This window comes from Balaenoptera ricei, chromosome 4 (assembly GCF_028023285.1).
Source record: "Balaenoptera ricei isolate mBalRic1 chromosome 4, mBalRic1.hap2, whole genome shotgun sequence".
NCBI lineage: Eukaryota > Metazoa > Chordata > Mammalia > Artiodactyla > Balaenopteridae > Balaenoptera > Balaenoptera ricei.
The window spans coordinates 161858811-161881595 of NC_082642.1; the positions used below are offsets into that span (position 1 = coordinate 161858811).

At 44.5% G+C, this 22785-nt stretch overlaps 1 protein-coding gene and 1 non-coding gene across 2 annotated transcripts in view; both read left to right on the top strand.

The window, feature by feature from the left end:
• Positions 1-859: 859 nt before the first annotated feature.
• The window catches only part of PRMT2 (protein arginine methyltransferase 2), a 42001-nt gene continuing 20075 nt past the window's right edge, over positions 860-22785 (top strand). The window contains 7 exon segments of the mRNA XM_059921786.1: positions 860-984; positions 986-1035; positions 2310-2406; positions 7830-7937; positions 8603-8785; positions 13468-13629; positions 14557-14721. Of these exon segments, the coding sequence (XP_059777769.1) occupies positions 874-984; positions 986-1035; positions 2310-2406; positions 7830-7937; positions 8603-8785; positions 13468-13629; positions 14557-14721 (876 nt within the window). The 5' untranslated portion in view covers positions 860-873.
• LOC132365668 (U1 spliceosomal RNA) lies at positions 9466-9629 on the top strand. The gene has a single exon (XR_009503190.1). It is a non-coding gene; the product is annotated as a U1 spliceosomal RNA (small nuclear RNA).

Consider the following 22785-nt stretch of genomic DNA (forward strand, 5'->3'; position numbering starts at 1 on the left):
TTAAAAAAAATCTACAGCATCTGTACTGAATTCCCTTTTCATTTCTTATATTGGTAATTTGTTCCTGCTCTTTTTTTTATTACGGTAAGATACACATAAAACTTATCTTAACCATTTATAAGTGTACAGTTCAGTAGTATTAAATAGCTCACATTGCTGTCCAACGATCGCCAATCGCCAGCATCCATCCCCGTAATTCTCATCATCCTGTGAAACTGAAACCCTACACCCATTCACATCATCTCCCTATTTTCCGCTCTCCCAGGCCCTGGCACCCGCCACCCTACTTTCTCTAGGATTTTGACCACCTTCTCCTACCTTTCCGGCTCCAGCCATCACCTGCCCACCCCCATTAGACCACCACATAGCAGTGGCCAATAACGTTGTTGTTTTTCTTTAAATCCCAAACTTCCTCTCGGTAAAATAAAAAATCACTCTGCTTCCACTTGTCAACTGGAAAGAACGACACAGGGTTTACACTTCACCGTGTGGTTGGGAAGGTTAACTGAATTATTACAAAAAAAGCACGAGAAAGCGGGTCCTGCTCCGGAAATCAGCCGCTTCTGTCACTCATAGCGGGTTTCTGACCCCCCAGACCAGGATGGCTCCCGCTCCCCGCCACCTGCGCCGCCGCCGCGCCCCCTCCCCGGGCTGCCCCCAGCGCCCGGGTACGCGAGCCCGAGGCCGCACGCTTGGAGCACAGCGCCCAGGCTCGCGCGACGGCCGAAGGCGGGATCCGCGAGGCGCGCCTGCGCGGGGCGCTCCGCCCATGACCGGGTCTTCTCTGGGATGCCCCTCCCCCGACCGCACTGCGCCTGCGCGGTCCAGGGCGTTGGCTCCCCTCTCCGGACAGCGGGGCGTGTACGGCAGCGCATGCGCGCGAAGCCGGTTCCAGGGCGGGGCTTTCTACGCGGGCAGCCTGCGCACATTGCGCCTGCGCGAGCCGAGGGCGGTGGCTCGGGGTCTTGGTGGGTGCTGGCTGCCCCTCCGTGCCGGAGGTGTGGACGCCAGCCTCAGCGGAGAAACGCGGCTGAGGTAGGTTTCCCGTGGGCAGCTCCGGCGGCTGGACCGCGCGTGGGGCAGGACATGCCAGGTGAGGGGTCCTCGCCCGATGTCGCGTCAGCGGGCGGTCCGAGGCCGTCGCCCCTTATCGAGATTTCTCCGCGCCTTCCCGCCTCTGTGCTAACCTCAAGCTTGGTGCCCCGCCCCCGCCAGGGCCACGCCCTCCCTCCGAGCACGCCTACGGCGCCACACCCATCGCCCCGCAGCCCCGCTACCTCCCCAACCACACCCACAGTGCCCCGCCCCTCCCTGAGCCCCGCCCCAGTGCCACTCCCACATCCCGTCTGCCTTTGGCTTCCGGGCCAATGTCCCACCTTCTCAGAGAGCAGGTCACATTCCCTTCCCTCACTACGCAGTCTGCTCTCGCATCACGCCCTGCCCCTCCCTTCATCCTCTCTTCCCCTGATTCTCTCCCCACCCCGTTGGCCACCTGCCCTTCAGGATCCTTGGCCCGCTCCCCCAACCCTACCCCGCTCCTCAGCCGAGCTCCGCCCCATCCAGGCCCCGCCCCATTATCCCACCCTGGCCCCATCCATCATCCCGGCCCCGCCCTCCCACCGGCCCAGCCCCATCCTGGTCCCACCGCCATGGCCCCGCCCACCCACCAGGCCCCACCCCATTCTGGCCCCAATGCAGTGTTTCCAGCGAAAATGCGATGAATATGTATTAGTATTTATAATTACAAACGTCACCCAAAGAAGTATTAGGTCTTGATTGATAAAGTGAAGCCCTCATTTTAAACAAAGAATTGCTGTATAATTGAAAAAAACACACATCCATCTCAGAGCGTAGTATGGGTTACACTGTCACTGGAAAAGTAAGATTGAGAATGAGAAGAAAAGCCTCTGGGAGATGCAGACCTTGGTTCCTGTTAGTGGAAACACTTTAAAGCCTCAGATAGGAAATTCTAATTGGAGTTAAAGTTGTCAGGGTTCCAAGGAAAGAATTGACATCAATTTATTGTTTTAATTCAACCCAGTGATCTAACAGAAACTAACAGTCTTTGGCCAATGAACAATTAACACCTTGCAGGCTAGTGATGAAAATATACACTGTTTGGAGTTCATAAATTTTAAATGCTTTCAATTGATTTTGTAAGAATTGTGTTTATAAATTTCATTTCTGTTCATTCTTTACATTTATTTCCATTTGGTAGAGGAGCTTTTTCATGGACCTTAGAAGTTATGTGGAATTAATTATTATGCAACATAACAAGCATTTTTTCATTCTATCTCCTTTTAAAATAGAAATGGAGGGGAAAATGAAACATTAAAGCAGCAGCTATGTGCAGATCCCAAAGGAATTATGGCAACACCAGGTGACTGCCCCAGAAGTGAGTTGCAGGTAATTTCGGTTCTGCTGTGTGAGAACTTGTATTTAAAGACCAGGACCATTACAGAGAGTGGAGCTCAGCCCAGAGTGATGGCATTTTCCTTGGACCTTGGAGGGTGGCCAGTAACCAGGGGACGCTTCAATAGAGGAAATGCACAGTGTGTAAAGGTCACACATGACGTTCTGAAATGGGCACTGTAAACACTTCCCAGGAATCTAGGGTTCCATTTTTGGCACTTGAGCTGGTGAAGAAAGCACATTTTTTTTAAGTTATTTAAAAACATCCCAAACATAATATGTTAGAGACAGGTTGGACATTAGAAAAGATTTATATATTCATACTGTTTTTCTGCCTGGGACACACATATAATTTCATTCAAGTTAACAGTAAAAAAAAAAGTCACCTTAAATTTAAAGGAATGTCGATTATGTAAAGTTAAAAACCAGAATACTCTAATAAATAATGTTTTTTAAAAAACATTTTCATGTCTGTGATGTCAATTTTAACATTTTTTTTTCTCTTTACATTCTAATTATCGTTCTAAATTCATTTGGGTTTTTATATATAGAAATTTTATTTGTAGTTGGATAATTTCATTAATCTGTTTCTTAAAATTATGAAAATATGATTCTTAAAATATTAAAATTAATCATAAAATGTTTTAACTTCATGGATCTCTTAATTTTCTTTTGAGAAATTAAAAAACTACTGGAACATTTACAGAATAACATTGCAGACATCAAATATCAATACATATTACCCAGAAGTGGAAACTTGCTAACATTTTGTCATATTTACTTCAGAATATAAGTATATATATGAATGAAAAAACATAAATAAAGTTTGTTCCCCAGTCCCATTCTTCTTTCTCTGTCTCAAGGGCAAACACTACTATGAATTATGAATTGATATTTGTGCTTCTGCACCATCTTTTATATTTTTATACCTTAAATAGGCATCTGAGCAACATATGATATTGTTTGTGTGTGCTTTTTAGAATTTACCTAAGTGGTGTCATAGTCTGTGTGTCCTCTGCAGCCTGCCTTTTCCACCTATGTTACTTTTGAGGGATTTGTCTTTAATGTATGGGTACAGCTGGTTTAGTCCTGAAGGATGGTCCCTGTAGTGTGTTCCTTATATGAAATGTATCACATTCACAGGTAGGTATGTAGGTCTGTTCAGTCTTACTGTTGTACGTTAGGTATATACCACATTTTATCTCTTTCCCTTTTGTTGGACACTTACATTGCTTCCAGTTTTTCTCTATTTCAAACAGTGCTGCAGTGACATCCTTCAATGTGTCTCTTTGTGCACATTGTGCTCCAGGGTATTTACCCAATAATGGCATTGTAGGATGGAAGAGATTGCATATTTTCAGTTTTACTAGATAATGAGCAATTGTTCTCCCAGGTGGTTTACCAGTTCGCAGGTCTGCCAGGAGCCCAAAGTGCTTGCTAACACTTGAGAACATCAGGCTTTTTAATTTTGGTCAGTCTGTGGGTTAGAAATGGTATCTTGTGATTTTAGTTTTCCTGGTTATTTATGAGTCATGGTAGTATTTCAATAATATTTGTGTTCATCCTGGTAATAGCATTCTTCATCACAGAAGAGATGCCTGATAGTCACAGTTTGCGTTTTATCTTTTTAGGATTTTATCAATTTTATGTTTTCAAAGAAACCTTTGTTAACTTCCTCTTGTCCGTCTGTGTTCTCTTTCATTGATTTCTGCTTTTATTTCCTTTATTCTATTCTATTTGGGTTTAATTTTCTCTTTTCATAGCATCCTGAGATGGAAGCTTGGATCACTGATTTTAAACCTTTCTTTTCGTGTGTGTGTGTGTGTGTGTGTGTGTGTGTATCTTTAAAGCTGTTAACTTTTCCTCTATTCACTGCTTTAGCTGCACCTCACACATTTAAATGCATTGTATTTTCATTATTGTTCACTTAAAATACTTTGTAATATATCACAGTGGAAATTAGAAATTTTCTGGGCTATTGAGAAGTGTGTTGCTTAATTTCCAAACGTGGGAAATTTTATATTTTTTTAATTTAATTTTGTTTTGATTATGTTTGGTCAGAAAATATAACATTTCAGTCTTTGGAAATTTATTCAGGCCTGCTTTATGGTCTCATCGTAAGGGTTATTTGGTGGATGTTCCATGTGCACTTGCGGAGACTAAGTTATTCTGCAGTTGTTGGGTGTAGTGTTCAATGTCTTCACTGTCAAATGGGTTATTAGTATTGCTCAAATCTATATCCTGTTTGATGTTTTGTCCATCTGTTCTATCAATTACTGAGAGAGATGAGTTTCAAAAATCTCCACAGTGATTGTGGATTTGTCTATTTTTTTTGTTATTTCCTTTAGGATCTATCACTTTTTGCTTCATACATTTTGAATCTCTTTTATTTGGTGCATATGTTTAGGTTAGTTTTTGTTTTCTAGATTAGTCGACCCTTTTATTTTTATGAAGTCTCTCTTTTTACCTATTAATACTTCTTGCCTTGCATCTACTTTGTCTTAGCGTTTGCATGGCACACAGACACATATATACCTATATTTTCAGCCAAACTAACTCCATATATTTAAAGTGTTCCTCTTGTAAGGAGCTTATAGTTATGTCTTTTATTTTCCTGTCGGATAATGTTTGCCATTTAATTGGAGTATTCAGTCCATTAACATGTAACATAAGTCTAACATGAGCCTAACATCTTGCTGTTTGTTTTCTACTTGTCACAATTCTTCCTTTTTACCTTTCTCCATTCTTGCCTTCTTTTAGATTAATAAAATATTTTCTATAATTCCATGTTATCTCCTCTGTTGACTTTTTAGCTGTACCTTTTTGGGCTGGCCAAAAAGTTTGTTTGGTTTTTTCTGAAGATGTTATGGAAAAACCTGAATAAACTTTCTGGCCAGCCCAACATTATCCTAATGGTTACCCAAGAAATTATGATATGCATCCTGAACCTATTCTAGTCTTTTTCTTTTTGACCACTTCACAAGAATCCTGTAAATTAGTTCCATTTACCAGCCGCTATTTTTGTGCTGTTGTTATATTTTACTTCTATATATGCTATAAACCCCACAATAAATTATTATTGTTTCTCTGTACTATCAAAAGTCTTTCTTATAAAGTATAAGTAATAGTGTTTCCCCACATGTTTACCTTTTCTGGAGTCTTTACACCTATTCCTCTGGCAAAAATTAAAGACGGTTACTCCATGCACTGCTGGTGAAGTGTGAAGTGCCGCATCCTTTATGGAAAGAATCTGACAAATGTTTGAGTGAAAACTATGTTTATGTTTCAGCCCTGTCAGTCTATCCCATAGAGATAAAATGTCATCATGTCAGGATAAATGTGCACAGACGTTTGTGGTGGTAGAAAACTGGACATCCAGAGAAAGTCCATCAGTCGAAGATGACTTAAGGCTCAGGCAGAATCCCCGCTGCAGAATGTTATGTAGCCATATGTTATGTATGTACATGTGTACGTACATAACATATATATGTATGTTATGTAGAGTTCTGCAGGTGGGGAGTTTGCCACAAGTTATTGTGTGAGTGAAAAAAGAAAAATTTTTTAAAACTGGTATCTTTTACAAAAAGCGATGTCAAAAGAAAAAATAAATTGTGTGTGTGCACGTGTGTGTGCACGCACGTGTGACACGAGCACAGGTGTGGGGACCCTCCTCCCTCTCCATGCTGTCCATGTACACCAGGCGACCGTGAGGATCGGGGGTGTGGGGGGCCGGTGACAGACAGCGCGGGTGGAGCCGGACAGGATGAGGGTGAGCAGAAACGAATCGTGTTACTGTGATAGGAAATGTGCAAAGGATGCAAACAGGTGATTATTAAAATAAAGACGACTAATGTATAGGTAAAATCATATTTGATCACTAATAATCAAAGGAAGGCAAATGGAGGTAACCAAGAGGTAATTTCTCGCCTTCAGACTGGCAGAGGCTGCAGTGATTAACATCCACTGTTGATCGGGCGCAGGGAACTCACGAGGCTCCGTCCTCGCATGCAGGAGCTCGAGCGGCCGCCCCATGGAAGGCATCGGGTGGTGGTATCAAAGCCGTAAAAGACCTTGACCCTCAGTGTCATATTCAGGAATTTATCCTAAGAAAATTATCAGGGACAGACCGATTCATATTAAAGTTCACCTTAACATAATTTATACTAGTCAAAACTGAAAACAGTTTAAATGTTTATAGGAGATTTGATAAATAAGTTACAATAATTCATGGAATGGAATACAATGAGATACTGAAAACGTGCTTAGAAGTGTATTTAATAATGGGGAAAAATGTTCAGAATTTAATAAGTGCAAAATATGTCATAAGGCAGAGTTTTATGATCCCGGTAAACACCGTATAAGGAGGTATTGCGTGTACACGTGAAGAAAGCCTGAAGTGCTGCAACGGTTACGTGTCACCGTCACTGGTCTCTGACCAATGAGCAAGCTCACACTTAGCTTTAATTTTCCTCCTTGTGCTCTTGTTCTTCCACACATTTTCTAAAATGAACATGAACGATGGTTACGTTTAGGAAAATCTGTTTAAACGTATGTCCGGGCGGGGTTGCTGCAGTGAACTGGATCGCGAGCTGGGGCCCTGCCGCCTCTGGGGTGGCCTCCAGGGAGACCCGTTTGGACATACAGGGAGGCGGGCCGCGTGCAGCCGAGACCCAGGGCGCCCCCTCCGAGTCCTGAGCAGCAGTGCGCCCCGAGGGCTGCGCCCTGCCCCCTGTCGGCCCTCGGGTCTGACGCCCAGGCAGGGCTGCTTTCTCCTGGGCCGGTCACCACCTTCAGAGCGTTGCTGCTGACGGGGTCGGTCACTAAGTGGTCACTCACGGTGCCTCTTTCTTGTTCTTTCTCTGACGTTCGCTTAAGGATGCGAGTCATTTTGTACTAGAGACTAAAGTCAAGGTGGAGGGAGGGTGAGATCCTTTCATTCTGCTGGTGGAGACGACCCCAAGTGTTTGTAGGATGAAAACGTGGTCACGTGAATCTTGATTTGAAACCATCCTAATAACCTGGAGCCAAGAGAGACAGACAGAGACAGAGACAGAGAGAGAGGCAGAGGTGGAGAGAGACGGAGACAGAGACGGAGATGGAGACGGAGACAGAGAGAGAGGCAGAGACAGAGAGACGGAGAGGGACAGAGGTGGAGAAAGAGAGAGAAACAGAGGCGGAGACAGATACAGAGAGAGAGGCAGAGAGAGAGACAGACGGAAAGGGACAGAGACAAACAGAGACGGCGACAGAGAGACGGAGAGGACAGAGGCGTAGAGATAGACAGAAACAGATGGAGACAGAGAGACAGGGAGGCAGAGACAGAGGCGGAGCGAGACAGATGGAGAGACAGGCAGAGGGAAGGGCGGAGAGGAATGGCAGCCCCACAGTCACCTCCCTTTCTCCCTTGCTTTGAACAGGAGGGAGAGGACCCCGCCGTGCAGGGTGAGGAGGGGAACCTCCAGGGTAGTGTGCACCCCGAGGAGTTCGTGGCCATCGCAGACTATTCTGCCACCGATGAGACGCAGGTAGCCATGTGGGCTTATGCTTTGTGGATTCAGCATGTTCAGGGACAGGATTAGATGTAAAATTTGCAGAAGTCATAGCAGATTTAAATAAAGAAGTATTCAGATACTTCACAGCCACAGGAGACCTGTGGGTGACCCTCCCAGCCTGACAAATTCGGGTCCCAAGCCTGATGTGAAGGGGATCCCCGGGTGAGGGACGGGGGTGGAGGTACCTGCTTCAGTTTCTGCTTTGAAACCCTTACTTAGAACCTCTTCTAATTAATGAAAAGTTGGGTGTAAAATAAAAATATCTACTTGAATGTAGCATTCTTTACTTTGTAATAGGAATTTCTTAGCATAAGCCTCCAGTAACCGAATCAGCTGCCACCTAGCTGAGTTACGGTGAAGGGGCTGTTAGAAATTTTGTTCTAAGAAATTTACACTGTTTGAAAATGTTTAATCTTTTTTTTAAAAAAAATCAATTAAGGTGTGCTTTTGTTTCGTGTAGATATTCCACAAAAATCTTAAAATCCTGGTATCATTTTCATATATTGTCAGTTGATGCATTTACCCATTGACTCCTTTTCGAAATTGCTGTGATTTGGGCCCCAGTGATGGGGGATTTATCACTGAAATACGAACTGCAGGTTTTTCTTTAATTTTCATTTCTCTGTATGTTTTTATAGCTCAGCTTTTTGAGAGGAGAGAAAATTCTCATCCTGAGACAAACCACTGCCGACTGGTGGTGGGGTGAGCGTGCCGGCTGCTGCGGGTACATCCCGGCGAACCACCTGGGGAAGCACGTGGAGGACTGGGGCCCCGAGGACTCGTGGCAGGATGAGGAGTACTTCGGCAGCTACGGGACCCTGGTACTGCCTCCCTTGCCCGCCCGGCCGGCTGGCGCTAGCTTCTCGCTAGTTTTAGGTTCTAAGTTTAAAAATAATTTCTGGGCTTCTACTCATCATTCAGAGCAGGGCCCACAGATGTTTTCTTCACCTTAGCTGCTCAGCCCTGCCATCCAAATGCTGAAGCAGCTGTACAAAACTTCAAGTGAGCAGGGCTGTGTTCCAATAAAACTTTATCCATAGACACTGAAATTTGACTTCCATATGATTTTCATGTGTCATATTCTTCTTTTGATTTTTAAAAACCGTTTAAAAATGTAAAAGCCATTCTTAGCTTGTAGGCCATATAAAAGTAGGTGGTGGGCTGGACTGGCCCACGGGCTGTAATGTGCAGACCACTGGTTTAGAGATATTGTTTGAGCAATGGAGGTATGAACCTTTCTCAGTATTAAAAAAAAAAAGTAACAAATTTTACATTAAAAATGATATACAGATGTAAATCTTGCAGCGTAGGGGTACAATTCCCCGTGAGCCACTTCCCGGGCTGTGGAAGTTTTCCAGAGAGGTTGCTTGGATTTTATTAGCAGAGTCGTTTGGAGGGGCTGAGAGGCGTGGAAGGGGAGGGGGGGCGGAGGGTGGGTAGGGAGCGTGTGTGTACAGTGTAGGAGTCTAAGGCTGTATGGGGGGGCGGGGAAGAGTGGTTCATACTTACCTGGCAGGGGAGATACCGTGATCATGAAGGTGGTTTTCCCAGGATGAGGCTCACCCATTGCACTGGGGGTGTGCTGACGCCTGCGATTTCTCCAAATGGGAGAAACTCGACTGCATAATTTGTGGTAGTGGGGGACTGTGTGCGCGCTTCCCCCCCGCAATTGGTGTTTAACAGAAGAATTAGTTTGTGTAGATTATTAAATAAAAGAAACATTCGGCTCGTAAAAAAAAAACAAAAAAAACACAAAAAAATTATATAAATCAACAGTAATACCTATAAATAACTAGCTTATTAGTTTGTTTTTTTTCCAATGTGAATAAAGACCCAGAGTCCTGTGGTCCAGACAACCCTGTTTATATTTTAAACTAAATAAAACTAAATGCATGATGAACGTTGCAAATACAATGTTGAGTGAAAGAAGCAGGACATCAAAGAATACCTTATGTTTGATTCAATTATATAAATTATAAGGCAGCGTTAAAAGGTGTTGCCTATGAATGTATAAATAAGTGGTGGAGCTCTAGAGATCAGGCACCTGATTCCCCTGAGAATCTGGATGGGGGTTACTGGTAAGGGGGGGTTCTATGTTTGGCAAGGCCGGGTGAGATGGTCCAGGGTGCTGGCAGGGTTCTGGTGTGGGCACAGGAGTGTTTGGAATGTAGCTATGTTAAGTAAACTCTAAAGTACTTTTTAGTGTACTTTTTTGTAGATATGTCATATTTGACAATTAAAAATGTTAAAGGAAATGAAAAACCACTGATGTGTGTACATATTTAGAGGTTTCCATCTACTAAGAAAGACATAGTGATAATCTGAAGTCTGTCTCCTCACTCTGCTCCTTGAGATTTCTTTCAGCAACAGTGTTTATGCTTCTTCCAAATCTAAGCTGCATCTGTTTTATTCTTTTAAATTTATAGGAGAGGAATAGTTCCACACACACTGTTTTTCACCTTGCTCTTCTCATGCAGCTGTACTGTTTTGAAGGTCTGTTCTTTACAACAGCTGCGGAGTATTGTGTTGATTTGAAAAGGATCATATTTAGTTTTCATCACAGCAAGCAATGCTGTAATGGATGTCCTCCTACATAAATCCTGCTAAACCTTTGCTGGAATTTCCACTGGGTAAATTTGAAGGGTGTACATATGTGTTTTTTACTTGGGTGGATCTTGCCAAGTTGCCTGCCAGAAAGATACCAACAGCATAGAATTGTGCTGTTGGTATTTCACCACCACAAGTCTTCAGAATGAAAAAAGATTTCCAATCTTAAAGGTGAAATATGTATCTCGGTTTTGATTTACATTTTTTAAAGTGAGATTGATCCTCTTTCATATTTTATTGGCCTTTTGTATTTCTTATTTTTTGATAAACTTTCATATAATTTGCCCATTTTTCGTTTGATTTCTGTCAATTTATATGTTAAATAGGCAGTTTAGCTTGTGTTTATATGTATCACACTGACCATTTGCTGCTGTTTTTCCCCCATGGAACTTTTTATCTTTATATGGTCTAATTTGTCCTTCTTTTCTTTGTAGCTTCTGCGTTTGTGTCCTATTTTCAAGGCCTTCACTCCGAGATTATAAATATCCATGCTTTCTTTTAGAACTTTTGTGATCGCATTTTTAACAATGAAATATTTAAATCAATCTGGAATTTACTTGTAAAGAATAAGGTAAAATTCCGACTTAATTTCCCCACAAATATCCAGCTGTTCCAGCTTTTGGTTAATCTTCCTTTTCTGCATAATGTGCAACGCTCATTTATCATATGTCAAATTGTTAGGGTCTGTTTTGGGAATCTCTGTTCTGTGTCATTGATCCGGTTATTTCTTCTGCAGGTCCAGATGCTTTTTAATGATTGGAAGAGCTAGGCCTCTAGCAGTTCTCCTAATTTTTAGCATTGTCATGGCCTCGTCTGTTTATTTTTTTGAAACTGTTGCCAGCAAATTTTGGCTCCCTGTGCACCGATGCCGAATAGAAATACAGAGACAGAGATTTGGAGGATAAGAAATAGAGAGGCTTTGTATTTTCTTTGCCAGGCAAAGGGAAGACCCAGCAGGCTAGCGCCTCAAGAACTGTGCCCCCTCCTCCTGGGCAATTACAGGGGGTCTTGTAGGTGGAACTCACAGTCCAGGATAAGTGATAGGATCAAAGTGGTGAAGGTCTTGCGTCCTTCTTCTTCTTGCAGTATTTTAAAACAGTCACTGCTGGCGTCAGGCAGCCTGGTAATTGGGTCCGTTCATCTCTGGGTTATCGGCCTGCGACCTTTCTGAAATGTAAACAGCTACAAGGGGTGACTTGCTACAAGTGAATGCATCGAGAGTAAATGCCAGGTGCAGGGTACGATTCATATGGAATCAGAGTAATTAGCTTTGTTTAGCTTTGTGAAGGACAAGTCTAGCTACAAGTGTTTGTTAGTAGTAACAGCTAAAGATTAACCAAGATGGCTTAACTCTTTCAGGCCTGTTTATGCTGTTTCCCCAGCCTGTTCATTGTTGCTTATTGTTCTTGTTTATCAGAAAAGTCTCATTTCTATTTTTGCTGCAACAAAACTAATTTTATTATCGTTTTGTTGGCTCCTCCTCCACCCCTGTCCAGGTGTTTGGCATTCTAATGTGTTACATGGAAAACGTGCATTAATTTAGGGAGAAGTGACATCTTTGTGATGACTTTTCTCATTTCTTAAGCCTTGTGTTATGTGTCAGAGTTTTAAGGTTTTGATCATACAGGGTTGTGTACCTTTCTAGGTAAATCTGTTCCTAGATATTGTTGTGTATTATTGTAAATGGTTGGGTGAAGTGTTCTATCAGTTGGATTAAGTTGGCTGAAAGTGTTGTTCGCGTCTCTGTCTTTTCTGATTTTCTGCTTCTGTCAGTTACTGAGAGAAGGGTGTCGAAGTCTCTGACTATAATTGGGAATTTGTCTGTTTCTTGTTGCATTTTTACTGGCTTTTGCTTTGTGTATTTTGAAGCTGTTATTAGGTCCGAGAATATTTAGAATTCTGATGTCCTCTTGCTGAAGTGATTCCTGTGTTGTCACGACCTGATGCTCTTCGCTCTGAAGTGTATCGTGTCCGAGGCGAATGCAGCCATGCCAGCCTCCTCCCCTGGGGCCTCCGCATCCTGCTCTGGCTCGGCGTCAGGGTGGCCCCGCAGGCAGGACAGCTGGGTCTCGACTCCGTCCACCTTGGTGGCCTCCCTTTGTCCGTCTCCGAGGAGCCACGGGGCTCCCGAGGCCCGTGCAGGCCTCATGTTGGTGCTGACCTGGTCTGGGTGGCCGGGCCATCTGTCCCCCTGTGTGTGGTGCCACTTGAGCTGGGTCTCCATGGTGTGGGGCGTGGGGACAGGTGCTGGGGGCGCCGCCTCGCTGGCAGCCGGGGCTCCAGCAGCCTCTGTGGCCCCAAACTGTCTGGAGGAGCCTTGCTCTGCCTCCCTGGGGACCGGCCGATGCCCGTGGAGCGTGTCCTCAGGTTGAGAGTCCCGCCCGCAGTGTGGCTGGGGACCTGCGCTCAGGCCCGAGCGCCGGCGCAGAGGCTCCTGCTGTCCCCAGGCAGCGAGGGGAGTCACGTGGGGGGCCTTGCGGGCCCCGCGCAGAGAGGACGCAGTGGGGCCCGTGCGCCTCCCGCAGCCTCTCCCAGGCTTGGCCGTTCGCTCTCGGTGGATCGTGGCCACGTTGTGTCTGGATGGGAATGTGGCCGCTCCTCCACCGCCACCTCCGTGGTCCACACCTGCTTCTCCGCTCCCCTGGCTGTTGGGGTGGTGCAGCCCGCTGAGCGGGGAGGGTTCCGGAAGCTTCCCTCTCATTCCTTCACTGTCTACTCTTGCTTGTGTCTGCTGCATATTTTGGCCTTTTATTTTTTAAACGCTGTCACTCGTAGTTTAGGGGTGGGGTGGCGGGGCCGAGCGGGTAGGTCAGGCTCTAACGCTCCGCCTTAAGCCAGAGCTCGGCATAGCTCCAGCTACAGGCAGTGATCCTCCCTTCATGTGTATTTCCCCTAGAAACTTCACTTGGAGATGTTGGCAGACCAGCCACGAACGACTAAGTACCACCACGTTATCCTGCAGAATAAAGAATCCCTGAAAGATAAAGTGATTCTGGATGTCGGCTGTGGAACTGGGATCATCAGCCTCTTCTGTGCACATTATGCTCAGCCGAGAGCAGTGAGTAGGAGGCAGCAGCCCTTTCACAACTTCCGAGCCGGGTCTTGGTGAAGCGCCCGCCACGTAGGTGAAACCGGCGGCGTGTTCTTGCAGGCGGAGCCCGCCAGAGGCTGCGACGTGGGTTTAATGAGTCGCAGACAGCACAGAGTGCATAGGACAGAATAGAAAATATCCCAGTGAGTTGCAGCTGGTGGGCTGTGTTTGTGAAACTTATTTAAGTCACGCAAGGAGACACGTGCGTCCACGTGTCTGGGCTGGGCTGCTTGTGTAGACCACCGTCCCGTGTCCTCCGCCGCCGAAAGTGAGCCTTGGCAGGGCCAGGGTGGACCACTCTCTGGGACCCCTGCTGGGCTCCTGTCCTCCTCCTCCCGTTAAAGCCCGTCCGGGCCACGGAGAGGTGCCGCCTCTCGACGGCCCCAGCACAGGTGGGTGAGGTTCCTAGCTCACAGGTGCCACCGCAGGGCAGTGACCGCCCGAGTCCAGACCCTGCCAGAACCAGGACGTAGCATTCAGGGCTTCCTGAGGATCTGGATTTGTAATTAGCCGCTGATACCCTAAAAGTCTGACTGTTCAGTCGAGTGCCAAGAATCTCCTGTGTCGGTTACGGACTGTGTCGCTGCGTGTGTCGGAACCTGGGGCCCTGGGGTGGGCGGCCCACGTGGGTGCAGAGGCTTCTGTCCACCTGCAGCCCTGTGTCTGCGTTTAGGCAGAAAGTGGAGTTACGCGTAGAGGCAGGTCCTCCCGGGGCTCCGTCAGGTGGAGGCGGCACAGCGTGGCCGTCCGCCGTCCACCGCCGCCGTCCAGCACGCCGCCTGCCTCCTGTTGCTGGCTCTGACTCAGCCGAGGAGACTCAGGCTTGGGGAGAGTGGACGGCGGGCCGTGGTCTGGGGCCGGGGCGCGCACGGATGGTGCTTCTGTCACGTGCAGGTGTACGCGGTGGAGGCCAGTGAGATGGCCCAGCACACAGGGCAGCTGGTCATGCAGAACGGCTTCGCTGACGTCATCACCGTGTTCCAGCAGAAGGTGGAGGACGTGGTGCTGCCGGAGAAGGTGGACGTGCTGGTGTCTGAGTGGATGGGGACCTGCCTGCTGGTAAGGGGCAGCGGGCACTGCTGGGGCGGCTGCTCTGGGCTCTGGAATCTTCATAAATCATGATTCATTCTGACTTTTTTCCTGAGGTGATGTGTAATTGATTTCTTGTGTGAACAATGTCTTGAATATTTAACTGATTAAAAAAATGCTGTTATGAGAAACCTAAATCAAAGTTAATGTGACTTTCTCGTGAGTGATTTACATAAACCCTCTTCTCTTTGGGAAGCTGCGCATATCCAGTGCTTGATGTGTGAGGCTGTTTTCAATGCCGGCAGAATCTTGTCTGCAGCGCCTGGTTTGCCTCTGTGACCAGCTCGAGGCCCAGGCTCTCCCACATTCTCTCCCCAGTCTCACGTGGGTTGGGGTGGAGAGTTTTCTGGTTCTGCCCACCCACGCTGCTCACGAACTCTCTGTGCTCCGAGGGTAAGTGAGCAGTGGGTGGAAGCCGGGCCTGTGGGTCTCCTCAGACCCTCGGTCCAGCCCCCTTTCTGGCTCAGCAGTCTTAAGTTTAGTCTCTGTCAAAACCCAGAAAAATGACATCTGGGGGAAGGGGAAGGGAGCACCACCAGGGTTTCCAGCAAGAAATCCATTTAAATAGTAAGTGAGTAACTTATATGAATAATAAGAATGCTGGCCCTAGCTTCTTACAGATCGCAAAGATTGAGGAAAATGATAGCAAATGACATTGGGCCTTTAGCCTTGTTGAAATTGTGTTGTCTGGAGATAGAGTGTAAATAGACTCAACGTCCATGATATAATTTTGTTGTTAATAACAGCTGTGGATTCACAAGATGATGCACGGGAAAAAGGTGCTTGCTACACCTTTAATCCATGAAGTGGGCATTGGCCTTTGCCCCCAGAACGCTAGCGTTCTTTCGGTAAATGTTATTGAGCACCCTGGGGTGGTGGGGACACAGAGCCTGGCTGCGGTGATGTGTCCTTTGGCGCGGTGCGGGTCGGGGAAGCCTGGCTGTCTAGGGCCCCGCTCTGCCCCTGGGAGAGGTGATGTGGAGACAGAGAGGAGGGGTGGGGGGAGGGGAGGGGGGGGAGGGGAGGGGTGCAGGGGGTGGAGAGGGGGCGGGGCGCAGAAACCTGGGATTCGGTGTCCTTGCCCCTGTGCGCCCGAAGCCCGGTGGTGTGGGCCGGGGGCGGGACTGCATGTGTCCAGTGGGGGAGGCTGGAGTCGGGCTCCCTGCCTCCCCGGACTTGCGTGTGTCAGGTAGCCAGCCAACGGCGTCCAGGACTTGGAAGGAGTGGGGTAGGGGTCATGATGCGGAGGCCCCAGGACTGCAGGGCACGGTGAGGCCCGTAGAGCAGAGGGGGGACGGTGTAGGGACCCGTGGGGTGTGCGGGGGCGGGGCCTTGGGGGCACAGCAGAGGCCGCTGGGGGTGCGCCGGCCGAGGGGGCGGCTGAGGAAAGGGCTGGAGGGGGGCGGAGGAGTGGGCCAGCGGGGTTGGGGAGGCTTGTTCACCCGCAGGTGCAGGGTCCGCGGAGGGGGCGTGGCCGGGCCGGGAGGGGGCGTGGTCACGGGAGGCAGCTGGAGCAGAGCACGTGCAACGAAGAGGTGGAGAAAGCCCGCGGCACTCTGTGGTCCCCGCCTGTCCCTTGCGGAATGTATGGTCAGAGGGGCAGTGAGGACTGTGGCGACAGGACAGTGAGGACAGCCTGGGGTACCGAGCGGCTCAGGGCGAAGCGCCTGACCACGTGGAGCTGGAGGGCCTGGTGGTTTTGTGCAGACCGGGAGGGGCCGTGTGGCGGTGGTGGCCGTTGTGGGCCAAGTGGCAGACGTGGAGACGGGGCTGTGAGTCCGGCAGTATCACAGATCCATCAGCTGGACCATACCGTGTCGCACACAGAACCCTCCGTCCCCTGTGGCTGCCCCTCTTCTTCTGCGCTCTTTTGCCTTCCTGGCATCTCCCCTCCTGTCCGCTGTCTGTTCTCAGACCTCAGGTCCCCAGTCTCCCTCCCATCTTCCTACTCTGCTGCTGCCATGTAGAAAGTTGGGAAACAAACCCAAATATACGTGTATTTAGTTTATAATAATAAGAGGTTTCTAATCAATGAGGTACAGCTATATAATCATTCAAAGATGGGGCCGAAGCAATTGACAATTTTGGAGAAAATGGTTAGATTCTTCCTCATACCATATGCTGAAATAAATTCCAGATGGGTTATAGAGTTAAGATTTTTTTTTTTTTTTTAAGGAAAGAAACATGAAACAATCACTAAAAATATATCTGATGTTGGAATGGGAAGATCTTTCTAAGAACAAAGCACATAGAGAAACTATAAAATATTTGATTAATTTTATGAGACCAGCATTACACTAATACCAAAACCAAAGCTAGTACAAAAAATGAAAACTACAGACCAGTAGCACTCATGAACATTGATGTAAAAATCCTTGAAAATCATAGCAAATTGAATTGAGCAATACATAAGTTGAATACCACACTGCAACAGAGGAGAGATTATCTTCAGAATTCAAGGCTGGTTCAGTATATTAAAGTCATTCAATGTAATTGACTGTATTAATAATCTAAAGGAGAAAAATCACATGACTACCAATTAATGCACAAAAATTTGACAAAATTCAAAATACTTGAACAATTTCTGTTATGATTTCTTTTTTGACCCATGTTGTTATTTAGAAGTGTGTTTAATCTCCAAGTATCTTGAATTTTACAGTTATCTTTCTGTTACTGATTTCTAGTTTACTTCCACTGTGGTCTGAGAGAAGGCACTGTATGATTTCTATTCTTTTAAATTTGTTAAGGTTTGTTCTTGTCCCGGAATGTGGTCTGCCTTGGCGAATGTTCCGTGTGAGCTTGAAAAGAATGTGTATCCTGCTGTTGTTGGATGAAGTAGTCTATAAATGTCAATTATATCCTGATGATTGATGGTGGTGGTCAGTTCAACTATGTCCTTACTGGTTCTCTGCCTGCTGGCTCTGACCATTTCTGGGAAAGGGTTGTCAAAGTCTCCAGCTATGACAGTGGATTGATCTATTGGTCTTTGCAGTTCTATCACTTTTCTGCTCATGCAGTTTGATGCTCTGTTGTTAGGTGCGTACACGTTAAGGATTGCTGTGTCTTCTTGGAGAACTGTCCCTTTATCATTGTGTAATGCCCCTCACTATCGCTGATCACTTTACTTACTTTGAAATCTGCTCTGTCTGAAATTAACATAGCTACTTCTGCTTTCTTTTGATTAGTGTTTACATGGTAAATCTTTCTCCATCCATTTACTTTTTTGTTTGTTTCTTTTGAGCTGTGCTGCACGGTATACGGGATTTTAGTTCCCTAACCAGGGATGGAACCCGTGGCCCCTGCAGTGGAAGCACAGAGTCCTAACCACTGGACCACGTCCCCCATCCATTTACTTTTAATCTATAACTGTATATTTAAAGTGGGTTCTTATAGACCACATATAATTGTTTCTTGTTGTTTGATCCACTGTGACACTCTCTTTTAATTGGTGTATTTAGACCAATTAAAAGTGATTATTCAAGGTGGCATTCAAAGTGATTATTGATATAGTTGGATTGATATCTACAGTATTTATTACCATTTTCTATTTGTTGCCCTTGTTCTTTGTTGTTTTCTTCTTCTCTTTTTCTGCTTTTTTGTTTCTGTTTGTTTTTGTGTGTGTTTGTGTGTGTGTGTGTGTGTGTTTTAAGCAGCTAAAGGTAGGGAGTTTAATCAGCATGAATTAAGGGTGAATTAATTCAGTGCTCACACATATGTTGGTTTAGAGCCTGACATGAACATGCTTTGATAAAAGTAAACTTAAGGTACATATTTTCACAGGGTATATGTCCAGTAGTGGGATGGCTGGGTTGTATGGTAGTTCTATGTTTAGTTTTTTAAGGAACCTCCATACTGTTCTCCATAGTGGCTGTATCAATTTACCTTCCCACTAACAGTGCAAGAGGGTTCTCTGTTCACTGCAGCACTATTTATAATAGCCAGGACATGGAAGTGACCTATATGTCCATTGACAGATGAATGGATAAAGAAGATGTGGTACGTATATAGAATGGAATATTACTCAGCCATAGAAAGGAACCAAATTGGGTCATTTGTAGAGACGTGGTTGGACCTAGAGACTGTCATACAGAGTGAAGTAAGTCAGAAAGAGAAAAACAAACATCGTATATTAATGCATATATGTGGAATCTAGAAAACTGGTACAGATGAACTTATTTGCAAAGCAGAAATAGAGACACAGACATAGAGAACAAACATATGGAGACCAAGGGGGGAAGGGGGGGGTGGGATGAACTGGGAGATTGGGACTGACATATATATACTACTATGTATAAAATAGATAACTAATGAGAACCCGCTGTATAGCACAGGGAACTCTGCTTGGTGCTCTGTGGTGAGCTAAATGGGAAAGAAATCCCAGAAGGAGGGGATATGTGTGTACATATGGCTGATTCACTTCGCAGAAACCATCACAACATGGTGAAGCAACTATACCCCAATTAAAAAAATAAATATGTTTTCATAAATTGATGGGATATTCACGTAATAGCCCATTTCCAAGTTTTAAAAATTCTCAGTTTTTAAATTCCTCTCTCCTGAAGCTCACTTCTTTTATCTATTTTCACTTTTATTGAGGTATAACTGACAAAATTGTAAGGTATTTAAGTGTACAGAATGATGATATCTGTATACATTGTCAGTGAATTGCCCCCATTGAGCTAATTAATACATCTGTCACCTCACATATTTACCTTTATTTTTAAAGTGAGAATACTTAAGTTCTACTCTCTTAGCAAATTTCAGTTATACAGCACAGTGTTATCAACTGTGTTCACTATGGTATACAGCAGATCCTCAGACCTTGTTCACCTCGTTACTGAAAGCTTGTGCCCGATTACCAGCCTCTCCCTATTTCCTTCACCCCCACAGCCCCTGGCAACCACTTTCCTACTGTTTCTCTGAGTTCAGCTTTTTTTTAGATTCCACATATGAGTGATACCGTGCAGTATTTGTCCAGCTTCTTTCACTTAGCAGAATGCCTTCTAGGTCCATCCATGTTGTTGCAAATGGCAAGATTTCTTTCTTTTTCATGGCTGAATAATACTCCATTGTGTGTGTGAATATATATAATCACATTTTCCTTATCTATTCCTCTGTCAATGGATAGGTTCTTTCCATATCTTGGTTATTGTGATAATGCTGCAGTGAACATGGGAGTATAGGTATCTCTTTGAGACAATGGTTTCATTTCCTTTGGATGTAAACCCAGATGTGGAATTGCTGGATCATATGGTAGTTCTATCTTTAATTTTTTGAGGAGCTCCACAGTGGCTGTACCAGTTTACATTCCCACTAACTGTGTACGAAGTTTTCCTTTTCTCCACATCCTCGCCAGCTTTTGTTACTGCTTATCTTTTTGATAATACATATCCCAACAGGTGTGAGGTGATATCTCATTGTGGTTTTGATTTGCATTTCCCTGATGACTAGTGATATTGAGCACTTTTTCATGTACTTATTGGCCATTTATATGTCTTCTTTGGAAAAATATCTATTCAGGGTCTTGCCCAGTTTAAATTGGGTTGTTTTTGTTATTATTTTTGCTATTGAGTTGTATGAGTTCTTTGTATATTTTGGTTATTAATCCCTTATTAGATAGGTGGTTTACAGACATTTTATCCAATTCTATAGTATATCTTTTCATTTTGTTGATGGTTTCCTTTGCTGTGCGGAAGCTTTTTAGTTCAGTGTAGTCCTTCTTATTTTTGCTTTTGTTGCCTTTGCTTTTGGTGTCTAATCCATAAAATTATTGGCAAGACCAGTGTCTCAAGGAGCTTTCATTCTTATGCAAGTGGCTGTCGAGTTTTCCCAGCACTGTTTTGAAGAGATTATCATTTCCCCATTGTGTATTCTTGGCTTATTTGTTGAAAATTAGTTGACCTCATATGTATGGGTTAATTTCTGGGCTCTCCATTCTGTTCCATTGATCTGTGTGTCTGTTTTTATGCCAATTCCATACAGTTTTGATTACTCTAGTTTGAAATCAGGAAGTGTGATGCCTGTAGCTTTGTTCTTCTTTATCAAGATTGCTGTGGTTATTTGGGGGTCTTTTGTGGTTCCATACAAATTTTAGGATTGTTTTTTCTATTTCTGTGAAAAATGCCATTGAAATTTTGATAGTGATTGCATTTTATCTGTAGCTTTCTTTGGGTAGTATGGACATTTAAACAATACTGATTCTTCCTATCCATGAACACAGGATATCTATCCTGGAGAATGTTCCTTGAGTTCTTGAGAAAATGTATATACTCTGCTGCTGTTGCCTGGAATATTGTATAGGTCTGTTATCCATCTGGTCTAATGTGTAGTTTTAAGTCAAGTGTCACCTTATGATTTTCTGCCTGGATGATTTATCCATTGTTGAAAATTGACTATTGAAGTCCCCTACAATTATTGGATTGCTGTCTATTTCTCTCTTCAGATCTCTTAATATTTTCCATAATATTTAGGTGCTCTGTCTTTTGAGGTTTTAATTGAGCATGTTATATGACTCCATTTTCTCTCCTTTCTTAGCATAGCAGTTATACTTGCTCTTTTTTGCTTTTTTAATTGGTTTCCCTACAGTTTTCAATATGTATTTACAGCTGTTCCGAGTCTGTTTTCATCTCACACTCTTAGGCTTCATGGTTAGTGTGAGCACTTTATGATAGCAGAGTAATCCTGATTTCTCCCTCCTGTCCCTTGTATCATCATTTTCATTCATTTTATTATACATAAGCATAGATATACATACGTACATAAGCATACATGGTTAAATACTGTGTTGCTATTATTTTGGACAAATTGTTAGATTGATTAAGAATAGGAAAAATAAAAGTTTTAGTTTTATCTTCATTTATTTCTGTTTCAGTGATTTTCTTTCTTTATGCAGATCCGTGTTTCTGATCTACAGGCAGACCTCAGAGATATTGCAGGTTCAGTTCCAGACCACCGAAATAAAGCAAGTTGCACGAATTTTTTGGTTTCCCAGTGCATATAAAAGTTATGTTTACACTATGCTGTAGTCTGTTAGGTGAGCGGTAGCATTATGTCGAAAATAGCAATGTACATACCTTAATTAAAATATACTTTATCGCTAAAAAATGCTAACCATCATCTGAGCCTTCAGTGAGTTCTAATCTTTTTGCAATAGTAACATCAAAGATGTTGATCACAGATTACCGTAACAAATACAATAATAATGAAAAAGTTTGAAATGTTGCGAGAATTACCAAAATGTGGCACACAGACACAAAGTGATCAAAGGCTGTTGGAAAATGGCACCGATAGGGTTGCTCGATGCAGGGTTGCCACAAGCCTTCAATTTGTAAAAAGTACGGTATCTGTGAAGCACAGTAAAATGAGATCTGCCTTTATATCATTTTCCTTCTTTCTAAAGAACTTCTTTTAACATTTCTTGCAAAGCAGGTCTACTGGCAACAAGTTCCCTCTATTTTGTTTGTCTGAGAAAGTCTTTATTTGTCCTTCACTTTTGAAGGATAATTTCACAGGGTGCAGAATTCTAGGTTGGTGGGCTTTTTTCTCTCAATACTTTAAATATTTCACTCCACTCTCTTCTTGCTTGCATGGTTTCTGAGAATTCAGATGAAATTTTATCTTTGTTCCCCAGTAGGTAGGTGTTTTTTCCCCCCAGCTTCTTTCAGGATTTTTTCTTTATCTTTTGAGTGTCTGTAGTTTGAAAATGACATGCCTAGTTTTACTTTTTTTTTTCCCCCCACATTTATCTTGCTTGGTGTGCTCTGCACTCCTGGATCTGTGGGTTGGTGTTTGACATTAATTTGGGGAAATTCTCAGTCATTAGTTTTTCAACTACTTCTTCTGATCCCACCTCTCATTCTTCTCCTGGTACTTCCGTTTTGTGTCTACGATACCTTTTGTTGTTGTCCTACAGCCCTTGAATATGTTGTTGTATTTTTTAGCCTGTCTTCTGTGCTTTTCAGCTTTGCAGGTTTCTGTTGTCATTTCCTCAAGCTTGGAGGCTCGTTACTCAGCTGTGTCCTTACTAATGAGCCA